The sequence below is a fragment of the Acinonyx jubatus genome, chromosome X (genome assembly GCF_027475565.1).
Source record: "Acinonyx jubatus isolate Ajub_Pintada_27869175 chromosome X, VMU_Ajub_asm_v1.0, whole genome shotgun sequence".
Taxonomy (NCBI): domain Eukaryota; kingdom Metazoa; phylum Chordata; class Mammalia; order Carnivora; family Felidae; genus Acinonyx; species Acinonyx jubatus.
Window position 1 is genome coordinate 10,351,664 of NC_069389.1, and position 20,488 is coordinate 10,372,151.

Below are 20,488 nucleotides of genomic sequence, written 5' to 3' on the forward strand. Positions count from 1 at the left end.
GCCCCTTCCCCGCTTGCTCTCTCTCTCAAGAGATAAATAAGCATTAAAAAAAAAAAGTAGCATTTGCCTAAGCCCACCCCAAGAAGGGACTATAAACCCTCGTTACCACATTTCTCTTCAGTTTGCTGGAAAATAAGAAAGGTCAGGGCTTCATAAGCAAGGGTGCTGTCTTTTATTTCAAAGGATGGCTGGCTGTTGCGATGAAGAACCACCTCCCGGAAGTGGATCGCGCGACTACGTACAATGGGGACCAGCGCGCAATACGGTTCAAGTTCACTAGCAAGGTGGTACCTTCCAGAGCTTTGGACATTTGAGGTTTGGGACCAAGGGCAACGGACTTCCGTCTTAGTCGGTCATACAACTTTCTGGGGAATGAGGGGGGGAGAAGGTGGCAACTGGAGGTCCAAACGGTGTCCAGACCCAGCCAAGCAAGACAAACTATGATCCTCAGCCTCGTGGCCCGTTACGTAAAGAGCAAGGAGACCCGTGTGTCATAGCTGTCGCTCACCGCCTCCCCCGTCCTCAGCCCGTTGGGGGGTGTGATGAACAAGATCGATGGCAGCTTCCCTGGCTAACGAGTGGTGTCCACTCCTCACCGGACACAGCTGTGTGGCCTTGGGACTGTGCTGTCCAGCACAGTAGCCAAAAAAAGAAAAAGAAAGAAAAAAAAAAACCCAGTTCCTCAGTTGTACTAGCCACGTGTCACATGCTCAACAGCCACAGAACGTTCTCTCATCACAAAGCACGGCTTTGGAAGACCTGTTTTGCCTTGCCACGTATTCTGTTCTCTGTACGGCGAGCTGGGTTCTGAGTTCTACTTTGGATTTCACGAAGTCGGTACTTTGGGAAGGCCCGGGTACAAATACAAAATAGCACGTCCCCCTTGCCTTCAAGGGGACCACACGAAGCTGCAGGCACACAAGGAACGCAATTATCACAGCACAGCGTGACGACGGCGAGTCAGACTGCTGGAGAGCCATGGGGTGGGCGGGGGGGGGGTGGGGTGGTAGCAGGGAGAGGACAGCAGGAGGGGACAGAATTCCTATCCGAGAGGGGTCGGGCACAGCTTTCTGCAGACAGGCCCGGTGGCACTACGGCTCCATCTTGATATGCTAAGCGTGACGAGAAAGGCTGCCTGAATGACTTATTTCTTCAATTACTCCCAAAGGTATACTCCAGATACCCCTGTGCGGTGGGTCTAGTTTTGGAACAGCAGTCACCACGTTGGGCATCGTGGTTGCACACACACAGACGAATCTCCCGGGGACCCTGCTGGCCAATGTGAGTAGAAGCTTGTGGAATCCGCCACGGGAAGAACTTACAGGAAACAACACGGCTGGATGAAGGGTGTATTCTCCCTTGGCTGGTCAGTTGCGCACTAAACTCGCACGTGTGGTGGCTATCCAACCTTCTATAAATGGATCACCCCCACTGTACCTTCTCTGTCAGTCTAGAAGCTAGCATCTTCAAACACAGGCAGGCTGGTCATATGCCCACACACTTACCCCAGAGAAACCAAGACCGACCTGAATACGTTTTCTAAATGTGTTTTCTAAACGTTAACAGCATCTCCGACCGGCAACACAGGCGGGTATGGCTGTGGCAGAGGCGGTCACGATGGCGACACGTGCTCAGGCCAGCCTCACAGGCATGCGACCTGTGCTCTCACAGGGCCCCGTGCTTGCTTTAATGCTGTTCCTGCCATCTTGAAGTTCAGCAGCCCGACTCTCTCGAGGGACTAGCGGTGTGCTGGAAAGAATGACTTCTCCCTTCCCTCTGGAGGGAGGCGCCAGTCCCCCCGTCCTAACCCCCAGAGGCAAGGCTCAGCGTTCTCCTCGACCGGGGGTCGGCAGACGACAGCCTGTGTTTTTGTAAATAAAGTTTTATTGGAACACGGCCGTACCCATCCGTTGACAGACTGCGGCTACTGCTGCCCCACCATGGCACGGCTGAGGAGCCCGGACAGGGAGCGCGCGGCTTACAAAGCTTGCGACATTCACTAACCATTTCCAGAAGGGCTTGGCCGAAGCAGAAGCTCGGGGGGTGGCCCCGGCGATCCGAGCTGAACAAGCCTTTGGGGGGTATCGTCACGTATGCTCCAACCGGAGAACCCCTCGAGAATCACACGAGCTCTTTACTGTGTCTCCCCACCTCCACCAGAGGATTCCTGGCTTCTGGCCAAGACAGCGTAACGGGGAAGTGATTTATTCTCCTGCCTGAAACAATTAAAAAACTGGACAAAAGATATGAAACGGTCTTCAAGGTACTAGACGGCAGGCTTACGCAGAACCACCCGTGGCTTACGAGTCAATTGGTAAAATAAATGCTCAGCAGAACCAAAGAACCAGGGCTCGCTCCAAAAAGAGAAACTCTTCCCCCATAACCTGGCTCTTATCTCCGTTACTGGGGTCTCTCGAAGGCCTTGTTTGACCAAAGCTGTCGGTTAAGCAGAGTAAGGGCTCCTGGTGAGGACGGCAGCACTGGGAGGAGGGAGCGGCCCGTCCACTCCTTCGTTCCATCTCATTCCACAAGTGAATATTCACTGCTCCCCAGGTGTCTCCAATGTCCCAAGCGCGGGGCTGGTGGGCTAAGATGGGCACGACCCACCCTGTAACGGAGCTCACGGTCGGTGGGGGGAGAGCGACATTCACCCAATGGTTTACCCAGAAGTCCTACGAGAGCAGACGGGGGGGGGGGGGGGGGTACGTACTGAGGCCTGGGGTGGGGCGCAGCGATGGCTTCCAGAGCCTAAATACGAAGGGTGGATTTGAACTCATTTGGTAAAGGGAAAGGATAGGTGCCAGAGGGGGGCTCCGGGAAGCAGGCAGATGGCAAACAAAAGCTCTACGGTGGAAAAGGGCAGGGCGCTTTCCCAGGGATGACAGAAGCTAGAACAGAGAGTCCGGAGAGGGCAGCAGAAGGAAGGCAAGGAGGGGTCTGTCGGAGCTTGACCCCTTGGGGCTTTCCAGGCTGCGTTAAAGACTCTGGACTTGATGCTCTGAATCAGGGGAAGCCACGGAGCACTTTTATCCGCAGGGAACAGGTTGGGGTCGTAAACCCTCGCTGTTCCTCCAGCGAGGCGTGACCAGAACGGGGCTAGGCTTTTCGAACACACGTGAGTTCCGTTTTAGGCATGCTGAGTTTGAGGCGACTGGCTGTCACCTCAAGAGAGGCTTTCTGGTAGGCGATCGGATTCGTGGGTCTGTAAGGAGTTAAAGAGGCACGCCGTCGGCTTCTGTTGGATGGCAACGAGAACTTTCTGAGGCCAACCAAAGCCCCGAGTGCCCCATTTATAGGTTGAAAGCAACTCAGACCCTGCGCTTTGCAGAGCGTGGTCCTTGGATGGGCAAGGTCAACCCCAGCAGGGAGCCGGGGAGAAACGCAGGCTCTCACCCCACCCCCACCCCCGATCAGCAAGCCCCCAGGTGATCTGTGCGCAGGCGAGTCTGAGGAGCCCACTTCTGCCAACAGTCCCATCTCCCCCATCCCGGGGGGGGGGGGTGCATCCCGCTTTTGTGCACCGTTCGTGTTGGGGGTTTTCTCCCTAAGAGGCGGCCCACCGGACCCGGCCAGAACACCCTAGCCACCTGCCAATCAAACGCAAGTTCCAGGGTCTGCAACGAAGCAAAACAAAATGTTCCAAGTTGTTCGGCGGGCCTTCCAAAGAGTACAACGGGAGCGCCTCCTCCGAATCAGAGGACCGCGGAACGCCGCCGAGGGAGGTGCCTGCTTCTCTTGGACGCTCATGTAAATGCACGGACTGAGTTTTCCCAGGCTTCAAACCGGCCATGACGTTGAGTTCAACGCGCACCAGGAAAAGCAAGGAAAGCATTTTGTGATGACTGTGATCGGCTCATGTAAAAAGGGGGGGAAAAAGAAAACAAAACCAAAAACAAAAAAATCAAAGCTAGGGTTTCTAGCACATTTTACTAGTGATTGTCGGTGCCTCTCTCCAACACCCCCCCCCCCCCCTCGCCAAACCTCTGTTAGGTTAATAACGTCTTAAGCCTTCATTTAACCAGGCTCTGGCCAAAGAGGTTTTTAGAATTTGATTCACACAAAGACTCCAGTGTGCATTAGCCTAAGACAGTTTAAATATAAACCACATAGTAGGGGGAAAAAAAAAATACGCATCAGTGCCTCTGACTCTCAATGGCCATTTTGTCTCCAGCGTCTCTAGAACCTTTTGTGCAGAACAACAGAATAAAACACGTTTTGTCCCCGGGCTTGCGGATGGCCGTTGCCATGGCTGAGTTCATAAGAGCCCAGTGATTTGCCCCGAGTCGTCTGTGATCCTGGCTGCAGATTTAATGCTGGCTCAGAAGGAGGGACGGCAGGAACAAGGGCTCAGATTCTTCCCCAGGGAATGAGAGAGAGAGAGAGAGAGAGAGAGAGAGAGAGAGCGTGCGCACGCGCGAGAGCGAGCGCGTGCGCAACACAGACTCTCTCTCACACACACACACCCCAGGCCCTCTAAGCGCCGCCTTCCCTGCTACTTTACTGGTTTCCAATGAGCCAAAAAATGGAAGGAATTAACCAAGGTTTGCAACTTTGAAACAACAGGCAACCGGAAAACGGAGGCAGACAGAATCCTACTTCAGAGAAACAACACTGAATGTCAGCAGACAGAGGCCACCCTCGTTCTGAAATGGCCTGAGCAGTGGTTCTCAACAGGGGTGGCTGTGTCCCCCGGGGGACATTCAGCACCGTCTGGAGCTATTTTTGGTTGTCCTCAGTAGTGCCAAATGTCACCAGGGCCAAGGTGGGGAAATCAAGATCGCAGGAACAAAAAGTACCCGTTGTTGAGATCGGTGGTTTTCCAGTAGGGACGCTTTTGTCCTCCGGGGGCCTGATGGCAGGGGGCAGAGAGGTTTTCAGTCATTGCAACCCGGAGTACACCTTTGACACGTTGTAGGTAGGAGCCAGGAACGATGCGGAACCCCTACGTCGCAGTGCGCCACCCTCCCACCGCACACGTGCGCACGGACATGCGACAGAGGATGACGGGGCATGGGCCTAAGGCGTCAATAGCGCCAAGGGGGAGACCACCCGGCTCAAAGGTTACAAGAGCAGTCGCGGTCCACGACAGATTCTACCATTAAAAACAAAAAAGTCTAGGGGGCCCCTGGGTGGCTTAGCCAGTGGTTGGGGGTCTGACTTGGGCTCAGGTCATGATCTCGCGGTTCACGGGTTCGAGCCCCACGTCAGGCTCTGTGCTGACAACTCAGAGCTTGCTTCGGATTCTTTCTCTCCCTCTTTCTCCCCCTCCCCTGCTCATGCTCTGTCTCTCTCAAAAATAAATCATTAAAAAAAATTTTTTTTAAAGCCTTAAACTTTGTTTTAAAAACATAGAGCAGAAGTTCTCAAATGTTGCTGCAAGTTAGAATGGTCTGAAGAGCATTTTAAAGCCCTGATGCCCAGACTTCACCACCGACCCATGAAATCATTATTTCTGAAGGTGGGACTCAGGAACTAGGTTTTTGTCTTCTTATTTTTTTATGTTTTTTTTTTCTGTTTTGTTTTTTTGGAGAGAGAAAGAATGCAAGCAGGAGAGGTGCAGAGAGAGGGACACACAGAATCCGAAGCAGGCTCCAGGCTCCCAGCTGTCAGCACAGAGCCCGACGTAGGGCTCGAACTCACGAACCATGAGATCATGACCTGAGCCCAAGTCGGACCCTCAACCGACTGAGCCACCCAGGTGCCCTGAGGTTTTGTCTTTTTTAAGGACACACACAAAAAAGCTCCTCAACTGATTTCAATGAGCATCCAAGCTAAGGAATAAATGTCACAGAGAAAGAGGCAGCAAACCATGGCCCATGGGCCACACTGCTCTTCCTGTGGCCTGGGAACTAATAATGTTTTTTTTTTTTTTCACATTTCTAAATGACTTTTCAGATGTCAAAGAATCACATTGTCTCATATTATTTTTTTATTTCACGACGCAAGTATATGAAATTCAAATTTCTGTGTGCATAAATAAAGTTTGATGGGAACACAGCCACATGCATCAGTTGACGGACTGTGTGTGGCTATTTCCAAGCTGCAAAGGCAGAGCTGAGCTGTTGCCACAGATATTTACCATCTGGCCCCTTACGGGAAAAGTTTGCAGAGCCCTGTTAAACAGCGGGGCCTCTCAAACTTGAATGTGCCTAGAAATTCCCTGGGGATCTCGTTAAAAATGCAGATTCCTGTAGGTCTGGGGAGAGAGGAGGTTCCTTCCTTCCTTCTGCATTTGTCACCCACTCCCCAGGTCATTCTATTCTGCGTAAAGGGGAACCGGGGTGGGGGTGGGTAGGCGGGGACCAAGGCCCTGGGAGACCCGGGGACTCTCTCAGGGGGTCTGCCTGGTTAAAACTCTTTTCATCAATAGCCCTAAGGTGTCAGTGTTTTTACACCTTTTGAATGGTCTGTGCGATGCAACTTTGGGGGGCAGGGGCAGAAAGCACAACGTGTGACTGCTGTCTTGAGGAAAAGTTCTCGTGGAATGGAGCTGCGAGCTGAACTAGCACTTTTTTTTTTTTTTTTTTTTGAGCATCCCTTTTTCTTGAATTAGTGACTGACAAACCATAGTTACTAAGACTTGGGTGTCTGGCAGAAATTGTCTCAAAAAAAGATCCGAGTGCGGTAGCCTGTCCTGTCAAAGGAAACAGTTGACGGAATCCGTTTGTTGCCAGCCGATGTGGGCAACGTGCACCTGCCGTAGTCAAAGTGCCAGCTTCCCAGTACTTCAAAGACTTCTGGATGGACTTGGTGGCCGTATTCACAAATGAGACTTTTTTTTATCTGGCACAACGGAACGTGCCAGTAGTTGGAAGACCCGCACAACTCAGAGAACCAATGCTTTCCACAGGACCGATGTGCAACGTTACGCGATCACCTGAATACGGAGTCAATCGAAGTGCAAGAGAGCGCCACAGATTTTAAAGGAACAGAACACAAAAAGGTCACAGGTATGGCGTCAGAGTCCACATTACAAACGTTCTTTAGGAATCCGCCCCCCTGGTTGGATTTTGGTGTATTATGGAAAGGCCATTAACACGTTCCTCCACTCTCCAACTATATCTGCAAGAGACCAAGTTTTTCAACCAAAACTAGTTATCCAAGATGCCTCTGGATGAGTGCCGACGCGGACAGGAAAACGCAGCTGGCTGACGGAAAGCAGAGAGTAAGGAAATGTGCAAAAATCTAACACAATAGGACCCTTCTCCCTGAAATTTTACTTTGTTTTGAAAAGTACTTCTCTTTCCTAAACACTATTTACGTTAACACGTCCTGGGTTTATTATTGTTATTTTAAATAAATATGTCCATTTAATAATAAATGGGGTATAATTTCTTATACAGAAACTATTTAGAGACATAACCCACATCACCAAAGCTTTTTTGGGGTCTGTTATTTTTAACAGTGTAAGTCAATGGGTGCGGGAGGGGGGGCTTCCTGATAAAGCACTAAACGGCAAATCACTCGAATGACCATTTGACCCCCCCCCCGCCCCGTCCTCTCTCGACCTTCTTAGAGTCACCGACATAAAAGTCCGACTGTACGATGCTAAGAATGTTGAAACTATTTTGAATGATGCAAAAGAATCAACAAAGTCAAGAAACAGACACTTGCCGGTCTCTTCCTTGGCCCCTCGCGGGAACCGGCTCTGGTTTTCCTAAAGATCGCGCGTGGGCTCTGTGCCTAGTTTCTAGGTGTGGGGGTGCATCACTGGGGAAGTGGACACTGAGTAGGGGAAGCGAGCTCTAAGTTCAGATGACACAGATGTGAAAAGCAGGGAGATCGGCAGGGCGTTCAAGAAACTGGAAAACTCCCCACAACAGTGAGCTATAGCAGCCGTCGACCTCCCGGACCGTCGGGCCGAGAGCATGTGTGCATTCCCGGCAGATCGCTGCTGTGTGAGAGGCACTAGGCCGGCCCTGCGCGGCCGCGGAGGGGTGGCCTGGGGGACATAAACACATGAGAAATCATTTAAGAAGGGACACCGGGAGTGAGGTAGGGACAGATAAGGAAAGGGCGATGGGGGGGCGGCAGAAGTGTAGACAGGCCTTGAGGAACAAGCAGACCCCGTGGTTAGGACAGGTGGACAAGCATGTCGGGAGGAGAGCAGGCCCAAGGGGACGAGGGGCGTGTGGGAGAGCTCAGGTTGTGAGGACACCACGGCAGCATCGGGGAAGAAGGCGGGAAGGGAGGTGGGGCCCTCCTGCGGGAGGCCTCCCAGCCAGCCCCCCCAGGCCTCGTGTGCCTCACTTTGCAGGCAGCGGGGACAGAAGGCAGATTTGGGAGCAGGCCAGTGACACGGCCCAAGAGATGCCTGTAAGAAATTCATCCGGCCGGCTGTGTAGGCAGGACTGGAGGGGGTGCAGAGCAGCCCCTCCCCCAGTGGGTGGGGGCAGGATAGGCCTTTATTCAGAGGGCACAGCGTGTGTTCAACAGAGGCAGGAAGGATGAAAACCGGACAGGGATTGGAACCATTAAGCAGCTTTTAATAAGGAAACACCGGGCCCCAAATGGCGTCACTTAGGCCAAGTCCTCAAACCAGGGGCTTAATACCTAGCCTAAGTGCTGTTTCAACCTCTCCCAGAAATGCAGTCTTAACCGCTCAGTCTGGAACTTTTTCAGTCAGCCCGGCACCAAAGAGTCTGCCACAGGGGCCTTCTCCATCCCCTGAAGAAAGATGAGGTCCTCCGCATGGTAAGACCCCTTGCTTTCCCCCCCTAAGGGACAGGGGCCTTGACTGGAACAATGCTTCTCTTCGGCTAAAACTTTCCTGCCCTCCACCCTCTGTCTGTGGAAACCTTCCAGTTTGAACAAATATTCAGAGCCCCTCTACTTGCTAGACGGGATGCGCCAATGGATTCGTGAATCATTTAACAAAACCAATTAGATCTTTAAAATTTACTCAGGTGCATTATTACTTAACACAGTCAACATCACACCACATTTTATAGGAATGGCTTGGCGAGAAACAGTGAAAGAATTTATGCGAACAAATCGTCATAAGGGCCATTCCCGAGAACGCAAACTAATCCGGAGAGACGGAAAGCAAATCAGCAATTATGTGGAGGGCTAACGAAGGGACCCCGGGACCCCTGCAGATCCATGGATGTGTCACCATCTGCCTTGTGCTGCTGGTTTCACTGGCACATTCGTACGTCACACTTATCAAATAGGCCACTTTAAATGTATGCGCTTTATTACGCATGTCAATTATACCTTCGAAACAGTAAAAAGACCTGCTTCTCAAGTCTGATTTTTTTTTACAAAAGATGCCAGAAAATTCAAAAGACTGTGAATCCTCTTGGGGAGCTAAGGACTAACAGCAAAAGGCAGGAGCCACAACCACCACTCGGTGACAGGGAAGTGAAAGGGCAACTGCCATCAGGAGAGAAGACCTTGCTCTCGCTAGAGGGGATGAAGGATGTGCTTTTTACGGCGTGTGGCAGGCAGCCTCCTAAGATACGCCCAAAGATCCCTGATCTTCACACGCCTGTGTAATTCCCTCTCCCCGCGGGCGGGCGGGACCTAGGGACCTAGGGACTTGCTTCCCTGATGAGGTTTCCAAAGATTTCTGTCTTGCTAGCACTTTCGCCCTCCTCCACTCACTTGCTCTAATGAAGCCGCCTGCCGTGTCACGAAGGAGCCACGGGAAAGCCCGCGTGGCGAAGGACCAAGAGAGGTCTTGGGCCAACTGTCTGCGAGGGACCGAGTCCTGCCAACGAGCACAGCAGCAAGCCGGGAAGTGGATTCTTCCACGGTCGGGCCTTCACATGAGACTGCGGCCCCGGCCAACGCTTGCGTGGCAGCCTCGTTAGAGACCCAGAGGCCGCTGAGCCAAGCCCAGACTCCTGAGCTACAGAAACTGAGAGAATATATGTTGCTTCTACCGGCTAAGTTCAAGGCTAATTTGCCATGCCACAGAAGAGAACTAAGACGCAGCCACAGCTCTACAGCAGAATCCTTTCACATGTTAGTAAATACAGAAAGATGCCATGACGACATAAAAACGTCAAGAGGCGTTCACGTCAGATTCAGTAGCACCGTCTGCTGAGGATGTGGCGATCTGGTGTGGGGCATCTTGATGGTAAACACGTATACAAGTTGCCTCTGGGTTTCAAGTTGCCATTTTCTTCAGAAAGGTGTTTTCTGAACTGAAATGATCCTCTGCCAAAGGTGGTATAACGAGGAGCTATTCTCCTCCCCAAGGTTATGACCCTCTGTGAGTACAGCAGTGTCGCTCCAACTGCAGAGGGCACTGATTAAAACATACCAACTTCCCGGGACGCACCCCAAGACGGACGCATCTCGGGATGGTGCAGAAGGAAACAGCTCAGAGAAGGACTTGAAAGAGACCAGAGAGGCTGAGCTTCCAGAAAGAGCCATGGTACTCTCTGAAACAGGGCTGGGCTTTAGCCTAAAGCCTGTGAACGGCGGATCCCCTCGGGGAGCAAGAATTTTGGGGGCTGGAGAGAAGGAGAGGGAGTTTGAAGATCTCAGGAAAGGGAGTGATTAGCAAATCACTTGGGTGCTGCCTCCCCTAAGTAGATTAACTTTGCAACGTGGGCTAAGAATGCAAATACTTTAAGTCAGGGGTTGGCAGGATTTCCCCACCCCCTGTAAAGGGCCAGACAGCAAATATTTCTGGCCGTGCAGGGGCACGGGGTTACAACCACTCAATTCTGTTGTTGTGGCGGAAAAGCAGCCACGGACAATCTGAACGTGAACGGGTGTGGCTGGTTCTGACGTTTTACCACGAGAGTTATCCCTGGGGGGTGGGGGGGGGGAAGCACTGTCCACAGAAGATTCCAGATAAAATGCAAGCATGATGATCTTCAGAGAAAGCCTCATCCCACCTAAATGACTCTCTGACACCCAGAGCTTTCTGTTTAGCACAAAAGCCATTTTATATAAGCTTCTGACAGACGTGGCAACGCGTGGGTGTGGGTGGCTTATTTGTGAGCGAGCAGAAGGGATGCCCGAAAGGACACAGCCTAGGGGGCGGGGGGGGGGGGGGCAGCCTCGAGTCTCCAGCAGCAAACTTCAGCTCTGTCCCAACCACTTCGCAGTATCTCCCGTTCGCTCTACGGGTGGCAAAGGGTCTCAAGACACAATCCAGTTTCATTAACTCTCAACAGAAAACACAGCACACGAGGGGTGTCAATAAAGGAAGCCGAGACTAGATGTCACTGTGTCGAAAGGACTGAGAATCACTGCTTTGAGTAATCCACGTCGGTGTCCCTAAAACCAGAGGTGTCGGACAGAAAGCCCCAGACCAACATTCAATAGTGATCGATCTGCTTTGCGTCTCGGCTCCGTTCGTTTGCCGCCCCTGAGCACGGTTACATAATCAGGCGCTAATCACAGGATAAGAACATAGCTGACAAAAAAACGAACAGCCACGAACAAGAAATTATATATATTTGGCTGACATAATCATAGTCTTTGGTAAATACGCCATAAAATCGTTAACTGCCGTATACGGCACATTTTTTTGGTGAAGACGCACGCAGGTGATTTGAAAATGGAATAAGTGAAGGGCGCCTGGGGGGCTCAGTCGGTTGGGCGTCCGACTTCAGCTCAGATCGTGATCTCACGGTTCGTGGGCTCGAGCCCCGCGTCGGGCTCTGTGCCGACAGCTCAGAGCCTGGAGCCTGCTTCGGATTCTGTGTCTCCCTCTCTCTCTGCCTCTCCCCTGCTCATGATCTGTCTCTCAAAAATAAACATGAAAAAAAAATTATAGCAAGAACCTAAGCTGTAATACACTTACGCTGCGTCCACTGTTAGCCTCTGCTTAAGCAGAAACACCGTGACTTACTGGAAGCCCTCAGACTGGGCCGTGTGAAGGAAGAGGGCTTCTCCAACCAGACTCTCGCGAACAGGGAGGCCCGGCCATCGGAGTCCAGGAAGCAGCACGACCACACCGTTACAGGGTTACAGGGGACACCCAACTGCAGAGCCTCGACGGTGTCCGCAAAAAAGATTAAGGTTCTTTTCCCCCCTTGAAATACAGTTCAAGGGTATTCAGTGAAGACCCCACATTTGGCGGCCTGACAGCCCCAGGTTAGGAAAGAGCGACACCCCACAGCGACCCACACCCGATGGCACTTCCCGGCACGTGGGCTTCCTGCTCGACTCTCAGAGCAACACCCACATCTCACCCCCCCCCCCCCCACGCTCTCTCCATACCCTCCAGAGTGAGTAGTTCCTATGTGAGAGGGCTCTCTCTCTCCACTTCCAGAACGATCTACGGCCGGCCGTCTTAAACCAAGTATCACAACAGTTTGGAGCGGGGAGCCAGGCAGAGAGGGAAGCGGTGATGGGCAGAGGGGGCGGTCCTGCTGCTCGGCTATCAGACGGAAGGCTGAGGAGTCATCCCTGGTCCACCTGCTGATAGCGGTGAAGGACCAGCCTCCTGCAAGTCGCCGGACTGTATTCAAGAAGGTGAGGAGGGACATTTGAGAATTTCTCCCAAGCTCCTGGTAACCTTCTCCTCGCCCTCTCTTGGCCACAAGGAAACAAACCTTTCCAGCTTTCCCTGCCCCTCCCCCACTCTCCTTCAGCAAGATTTTCAACAAAGGGGTGAGAGATCAAAGGCCACTGTCCCTTAATGACCACCTCTCCATAAACACAGGGAAGGACTCCCTGAAGCCATTCTCAGCCTTTTCCAGAGAGAGATTTCTAGATCTCTTGAGGATAAAATCACTTCGATTCCTTCCCAGTTCTCCCTTCTTACTCTGAGCCTTCCTCTAAATTATTGCTTCTCTTGGGGCGCCCGGGTGACTCTGTCGGTCGAGCATCCGACTCTCGCTGTAGGCTGAAACCGTAGTTCGTGGGATCGAGCCCCCGCGTCAGGTTCTGCGCCGACAGCGTGCAGCCTGCTCGGGATTTTCTCTCCCCCTCTCTCTGCCCCTGCCCTGCTTGCTTGCTCTCTCTCTCTTAAAATAAACATCTAAAAGGAAGTCAATTAGAAAAAAAATAAATTAGTGCTTCTCAACCTTAATGTGCGTTGGAACCATCTGGAAGTCTTGTTGAAATGCAAATCGTGAGCCGGCAGGTTTAGACTGGGGCCTGTGACTGCATTTGTCATAAGCTTCCAGGTGATGCCAATTCTGCGGGTCCACAGATCACACTTTTCTAGCAGACGATTTCCCTCCTCTCAGACCCCACTCTGAAGCCTGCCATCGCACACCTGACAACGGCAGCCTCGAGTATTCCCTACACGTCAAGCACGACATTCCATCGAAGGCAGGCGCGTCATTGAGTATTCCTTCTACTGCCACCAGCCCAGGCCCCCGGGCAGCATCACCGGGGATGGTCCACGCGGCCACCACCCTCGGATTTCCCGTCGGCCTGGAGAACATGTGGATATCACCTGGCCAAAGCAGTTATGAGATGAAAAAGAAGAAAAAAGAAACCGATGGCAAAGGTTAGTCATCCAAGTCCCCAAAATGTAATTCTACTGGGAAGTTACGCCAGAAACGAGGAACATCGAAGGATCAAGGTTTGCAAAGCAAAGGGGAACCACTTGGACTTTTCTAAAGGGGAATAAGCGAGTTGGGGTTAGGAGGGGGAGGGGTCACGGCTCTAAGAGCTGCGTAGGTGGGAGAGGCGTCTTCCTTTGGCAAAGATCTGCTCAGCCTCTCTCAAACCTCCCCCCCCCCCCCCCCACTGGAAAGAAACGAGAACTCTGGAAAAAAAAAAAAAAACCCACCAGGGCCCATATGGAATTCTCTATTTTTTCCCTCACACCATCTGGTTTGGAATCTAAGTACAGAATGGCAACTGCGATGATTTAAGAGCCAACGAAATCTCCAAGCAACTGGGAAGGCGCTAACGTGGCTGGGCTCGGTCCCCTCACTCCGGGGCCCCAGCTGCCTTCTTCGTACCTTGCCGCGTAAGGTCTGTGCGGCTGGCTCCGGCCACGCGCGGTGCCCGGTGTGGGCGCCACAGAGGCGTATTTGTTCCAATTACTTTAGCCAGTACACAAAAAGGGAACACTGCGTGCGGGGAAAGGCAGTCACAGGGTCTGGGAAGATGATTCTCTACACCGAGTTCAGTTTCCTCCTGCTTAGACGAGAGCCTGCCTGTTCACGGAATTCTCACCTGTTAAGTGTCACCAGCAATGGGACACTATCAAGAGTTCGACATGTCTCATCGTACTGTTCCAGAATCTCCCAAACCCCAAAAGCGAAGGACTTGGGGTTCTTGTGTGGCTCATCTGGCCACAAGACCTGTTCCGATCTGAACTTGGTGACCAAATCTGACCTGAACGGGCGAGCAACTGTTCACAGGCTCCACGTGCCAGACTTGGGCTCTCTAGGGAGACGAGCGTGCTGGGCCTGTGGGAGCGCCCAGGCCTGGCCGGAACAGCGTGCAGCACACGGGGTGTGCACCCAGTTACCTACCCAAATACCCCCCCACCCACTCCCACCCCCCCGTGCCCTGTGCGCATCTCATGGTGCTGGGTTGGGGGTAGCTTTTTAACAAGAGTTTGAGATAGATACAGTTCACCTACACAAGTCGCCTGTCTTAAGTGCACAATTCAACGGCTCTGAGTGAATTCACAGAGTTGTACAGCCATCAGTAGAGCGTAACTTTAAAACATTCCCGTGACTCCCCAAATCCTCAGCTGCTGCCCACTCCCCCTCTCCTCCAGCCTCTGGCAAACACGAACCCACCTTCTGTCTCTCTGCATTCGCCAATTCTGGAAACTTAACATAAATGGAATCAGACAAGAGTTGGTCGCTTACATCTGGCTTCTTGTACTTAGCATGTTTCTGAGATTCATCCATGTTGTCGTATATCAACATTTATCCCATTTTACTGCTGAGTAGCATTCCGCTATGGATATATCATGTCTGACAGCACTTTTTAAAATATTTCTTTATTTTGAGAGAGAGAGAGAGAGAGAGAGAGAGAGAGAGGGAGGGAGACAGAGAATCCCAAGCAGGCTCTGCACTGTCAGTGCAGAGCCAGATGCGGGGCTCGAGCTCACAAACCATCTAACGGGAATTCTTAAATCAAGATCCCAGAACCCTCTCCATTCTTTAAAGGATCTAGAAGAACAAACGTCTGACGTGACTTCTTGCCCGCCCTTCCTAACTGGCACTGCGAGTGCGCACGCACGTGCACACATGCACAAACACACACACACAGCTGGTGCCTGACAGCCACATGTCAGAATAAGGAATGCATAATTCAAGATGTACAATTAAATCCAACGTCACCTTTCGTGTTGATTAACCTGAAGCCACAATTTAGGTTTCAAACGAAAAAGTTCCATTCAATTAACTAGAGGCGTTACGACTCTGTAGCTCAATGCGTGTCTTACACTCTACGTCAGGGCTGCTCCTTCTCCCGTTGGAGACCCCACCCTGTGGCTCCTGACCGGTTCCCGAAGAAACACGTGGTGCAAGGACTTGGGAGGACAAAGACGACTGTTGTCGGGTTGATCTGATCCACCACCGTCCCTTTTGATCCGCGTCTTAAGTAACTTGAAGTCACTGGAGTTTTAGCTGACCGAGCTGGGTTAATAAGACCTGTGTAGACTTTGGGAACATGGAGGGCGGGCGTTCACACCGCTCACTGCTCTCCCTGCTTCTGGACCCCCACGTGTCCCTCCAACCTGGCACCTTGCAGTTCTGCAAGACTAGCGTGCCTTGAGAGCAAGGAAATGGGAAACCAGACCCAACAGACCTACCTGATGGGATCGAGCACACAGTTATCCGATCCTCGTGTCACGGGCTTGGATTTTTCCTTGTCAGAGACAACGACTGATGTTCAGACAGAGCGCTCCAAAGCAGTGGGGCCAGGAGGCCCACTGGGGACCCTCATGGTACTCTTGGAGCCAAGGCTCCTGGAGCGTCCCGGCCCAGGTCTTGGTGCCATGGAGGACACACGTGCCACAGACCTCGCCCCACCCCCCCCCCCGCCCCTTATGGGTTCAGACATTGGAAATTTCGGAGGTAACCCAAAGGTTTATGTCATTGCACACTGCTCCCTTTGAGAAGAGGAGGGGAGGGCAAGGACAGGGGAAGGAGGGAGAAGAAAGAGGCAAAAGATGGGGTGGAATGGAGAGGAGGAGAGAAAAACAAAAGATGATGACAAAAATTTTAAAGGGCCAATTCCACCCGCGCCCCTGGGAACAAATTAACGAATCAAACACAACATGAAATATCACCACACTGAAAATGCCATCACAAATATTAAGGGTAACAGTTGACTTGCTATTAGAATTCACCCCGAGGCTGTATTTACCTGGACTGCTCAAGGGGCTAGCCCTGTCCCCCAGGGTTGGCACGGGATGATACTGGTGGTTCTTTGAGCCTGGGTACATCCAGTGGTACCTGCCAATTTCCATTTCAGCTCTGCTGTTCACTGCCAATTTCAGGTGGCAAAGAGTCAGTGTCTCTATCTCCGGCAAAGATTATTTATCAGCATTTATTCTTTCACCATAGAGTTAAAAGGAAATGGGGCGTCTTTTCAAAAAAAGCTACTGAAATGCAACCTTTCCGTACCGTCTTATCAACCGGGCAGGATGAATCGAGACCATTGGGAGGCTCCTCCGTTCTTGAAGTTTGCACAGCTCCGCAAAATTGTCTTTCTCCTCCCTTACTGTCGCCATTGCCCCCCCCCCCCCGCCCCCCGCCGCCCACCCGCAAAAGGCTCACTTTGGACAGACACTATTCCTGACACAGAGTAGGCTGCTGGCAACTATCAGTTGAATCACAACCTTGAAACCTCTAACAGCTCATGAGGACAGCTCTGGTCGGTTTCTGTCTGAGAATCCCACAAAACCTCTCGAGGGATTACGCCCTGTGGGGTGCCACAGATAGTTAAGGATAAAAAATGATTCTGATGTTGACGTGGGCAATCATTCCATCAGAAGAGCAGGTTATAATGCTCCCTTTGGCCCCTGCGAGCGCTGGGGGTAAGGCCTGAGGAGACGGCCACGTGATGAGGCAACCAAGCCCGACCGGGTGCGCTCAAGACCTCACAAAGCCTGGACGAGACCCTGGCTGCACCCGGCACGATCTCTGAAAAAGGAAGCCTTTTTGGGGGCGCCTCGGTGGCTCAGTCGGTTGAGCGTCCAACTTCAGCTCTGGTCATGATCTCAAGGTTCGTGAGTTCGAGCCCCACATGGGGCTCTCTGCTGTCAGCACAGAGCCTGCTTCGGATCCTCTGTCTCCCTCTCTCTCTGCCCCTCCCCTGCTTATGTGCTCTCTCAATAAACATTAAAAAAAAAAAAACAATTTAAAGAAAGGTGGCTTCAAGGTAAAGCAGAATTGTCTTTTCAGAGACATTTGAAGACATTTTAGGGGGAAAATGGTGCTAGGGCAAGATCAGAACTCACGATGAAACTACGTGCCGCTGTTTGTGTTGTCAATAACGGGGAGGGCAGCTCGCACGCACGGTGCTCGTGATGCACCGCCATCGTGTAAAGCACGCTGCACCTGTTGCCTCAATAATCCAAGGTCTGCTATCTGCCACAGCCATCCTATGAAATCAGTACTCTTATTACTCTGTCTTTATAAATGGAGAAACCGAGGATGGGGAGAAGGGAAGTCACGTGCCCACGATCAGGCAGCCAGGGGTGAAGGAGGCTGGGAATGAACCCGGGCCATCGGACTAGAGAGGGGACACGTGTGAAACCGCCAGATCACCCTGCTGCGTGGCCTCTGCATTTGCTACAAGCTTCTACTCTTGCCGAGGCAGTGGCTAGCTCAACAAGAGGTTTTCTGAGGTCCGCGTGGAGGTGAGCCATGCTTCTGTGCCTCTGAAAGAAACGTCTCAGGTCCCAAGCTCCTGATGTGATTTCAGGGCTCTGAAAAGGACTTAACTCTCCACTTTCCCTGGGTTTAGACTATTGCCTTACTGCTCAGGAGATTCCCGCTCAGATGTGGGTTGTGCTACATACTCCAAGAGCAAAGAAACCCAGTGGGGCTGGTGGAAAGAACCAGAAGCAGGTCAAGTGTCTGTGAGCCCTTCGCATCGACCTCAAGCAAGACGATCCCAAGTAGTTCGATCACTTTTGACCGGAAAAATGCTTCATCGTCCTCTAAAAAAATTTCTCTCTCCATGCCCAACACACAGTAGGCGCCTACACGTAAATGAATGAGTTATTTGGCTGAAAGCGAGGCAGCACCCCGGGACCCCGTGGGTCCAGAAATGGACCTCCGGGCCGCCCAGCACACTGACCTCACCCAAGCCAGGCCATGCGATTCCCTGAACCTCTGTGCCCTAAGTTTGTGTTTCCTGAGCAAAAACATGGCGGCCATGCCAGACACGCTGCATTCAGCATAAAAATACTACCGCTCCAGCAGATGTGGAGACAGGATCAGCAAGTGGATGGCTTTTTTCCAATACTTCTGGGAAGGCCTTTCTCCAACAGTAAATCTTTAGATACGAAAGAAAAGAAAAATCATGTCTCTTTTGTACATGTGAGCCAAACCTAACGACATTCAACGTGAAACTAGTTCTAAAATTGCAAAGAGCACGGTATACGTTTTTTTGCTTAAAAGGACAGGGTCCCCGGCCTTGGAAGGGGGTCACGGGATCACAAGGAGAAGCCTCTGTGTGAATATGGCCTATTACAACACCGTCGACGCCAGGCAATTGGCAAGAGCTGGGAATATATACCCACACGCCAGGGAGATCCTGGCTTCTGGCCTACGGAGGGGAGGCTGCAAACGTTCCCCTTAGAGAGTAGAAGATCGAGATGGGCAGGAGATCACTCTAGATTGTTGAAGAAGCACACGAAAGACTGTGACATCTGAGACACAATGTATAGTTGGGGCTGACGGGAGCGGTTGTGGCTGATGGCGATAGTCACAACTGTGGCTGGTTGTCACCAAAGGTGGGTATGAAACAAACAATGGGCAATTGAGGAAAGGAAAACAAAACAATGCCTTGTGCTCTTTTTTTTTTTTTCAATGTACTTAGATACTGTGATTGATTTATGCGACAAGGCTGAATAACTGAACTGCAGACTGGTATCCTTTTTAAGCATCTACGAAATTATCACTGGAAGCAACTAAGGGACAAAGACTGAGCTTCCTAGAAAGACCACAGTCCCCAGGCAAGGTCTTTGAAAGCTCTGTCATCCTTCATTTTTAGGTATTATTTAAAATATTCAAGGAAAGCTACAACCACACTACAAAATATGGCGGAGGTCAGCAAACGACAGCCACCTGTTTTTGTAAATAAAGTTTTATTGGAACATAGCCACATTTATTGGTTTACTATCCATGGCTGTTTCACGCTACAGTGGTAGATGTGAGTAGCTACCACAGAGGCCGTGTGGCCTACAAAGCCTAAAATATTTACTCTCTGGACCTTTATGGGTGAAGCGTGCTGACCCCGGATATGGAACATGGCCAGTAAGGCTTGAATACAGAAAGAAGTTAATGCAATTAATCAAATCAGCCTCCAGAAGAGGAAAGGACTTTATTTTCCCTTTATATGTTTTCTTTCTTTCTTTCTTCCTTCCTTCCTTCCTTCCTTCCTCCCTCCCTCCCTCCCTCCCTCCCTCCCTCCCTCCCTCTCTCTCTCTCTCTCTCTCTCTCTTTCTTTCTTTCTTTCTTTCTTTCTTTCTTTCTTTCTTTCTTTCTTGAAAAGAAACATCACTGGGCTGGCTAAGGATGAAAGTTCTCCTCCCTGGTACTGTTGCCTGCTATTTACTCTGGCACCGATCGGCAAAATTATGATGAAAACCAAGACTCTAGGACACATAATGGTCCCTAAGATGACTTAGCACCCTTCTATGATGTGAGCTGGGAGGACAGAAGACGAGCGAGGTTTCAAAGGAGGATGTTATTAAGTGAATAAATCAACAAATGAATGAACCACCAGGTCCATTTGTGAAGCACAGACTGCAGCCTCCGTTGCTTAAAAGCCAGTGTGTGTCACCTTCTTCGTCTGTCCCACAGCCACCCCTCTTCCTGGCCAACCATCTCACGGGGTTGTACGTTTGGTTCCAAGGAGAAAAAAGCAAGAGAGTGTCTCTGGAACAATCTAATTCAGCACCAGTCCCAGTAAGGGAAAATTTCCTGTGGGGGGACGCTCGCTGGCTACCTTCTCACAGTGATGTTCTCAGGTGCATCACTGCTAACAAGTCACTTTACCAGGATTACTTACTCTACACTGACTCGTAGTCTCAAGTAACAGGAAAGGGCAATTTGTCACATTACAACCTGAACCGCAAGATTTCCACTCAATTTCAAGGAAGGCAAATGTGGAATTTCCAGAAATGGGTCAGAATTCTTTTTCTGGTGAAATAGCAAGGCCAAGGCTTGAAAAATATGCCCATGGAAACGACAATATAAAAGTAGGAGATGCACCACATGGCTGAGATCTTCTCCGCCCTTAAGTTGTCTAAAAAAAAATAAAAATAAAAATAAGAAACCCTGCTTTTCTCTACAGCCTACTCCCCAGACACCCTGTCTTCAAACGTCCTCTTTGGCAGGTTCTTAAAAGGGGAAAACCGCAC

At 51.2% G+C, this 20,488-nt stretch overlaps 1 protein-coding gene across 6 annotated transcripts in view; it reads right to left on the reverse strand.

Annotated features, from left to right (window-relative positions):
• The window catches only part of GPM6B (glycoprotein M6B), a 146,826-nt gene that overhangs the window by 15,783 nt on the left and 110,555 nt on the right, over window positions 1–20,488 (reverse strand). For 2 of the 6 annotated variants that reach the window (XM_027054614.2, XM_027054615.2), the window contains exon 2: window positions 16,258–16,377. The exons of the other annotated variants lie outside the window; for them this stretch is intronic. In XM_027054614.2, coding sequence (XP_026910415.1) covers window positions 16,258–16,377 — 120 coding nt within the window. The remainder of the gene's footprint in view (window positions 1–16,257; window positions 16,378–20,488) is intronic. 6 annotated transcript variants of the gene reach the window in all.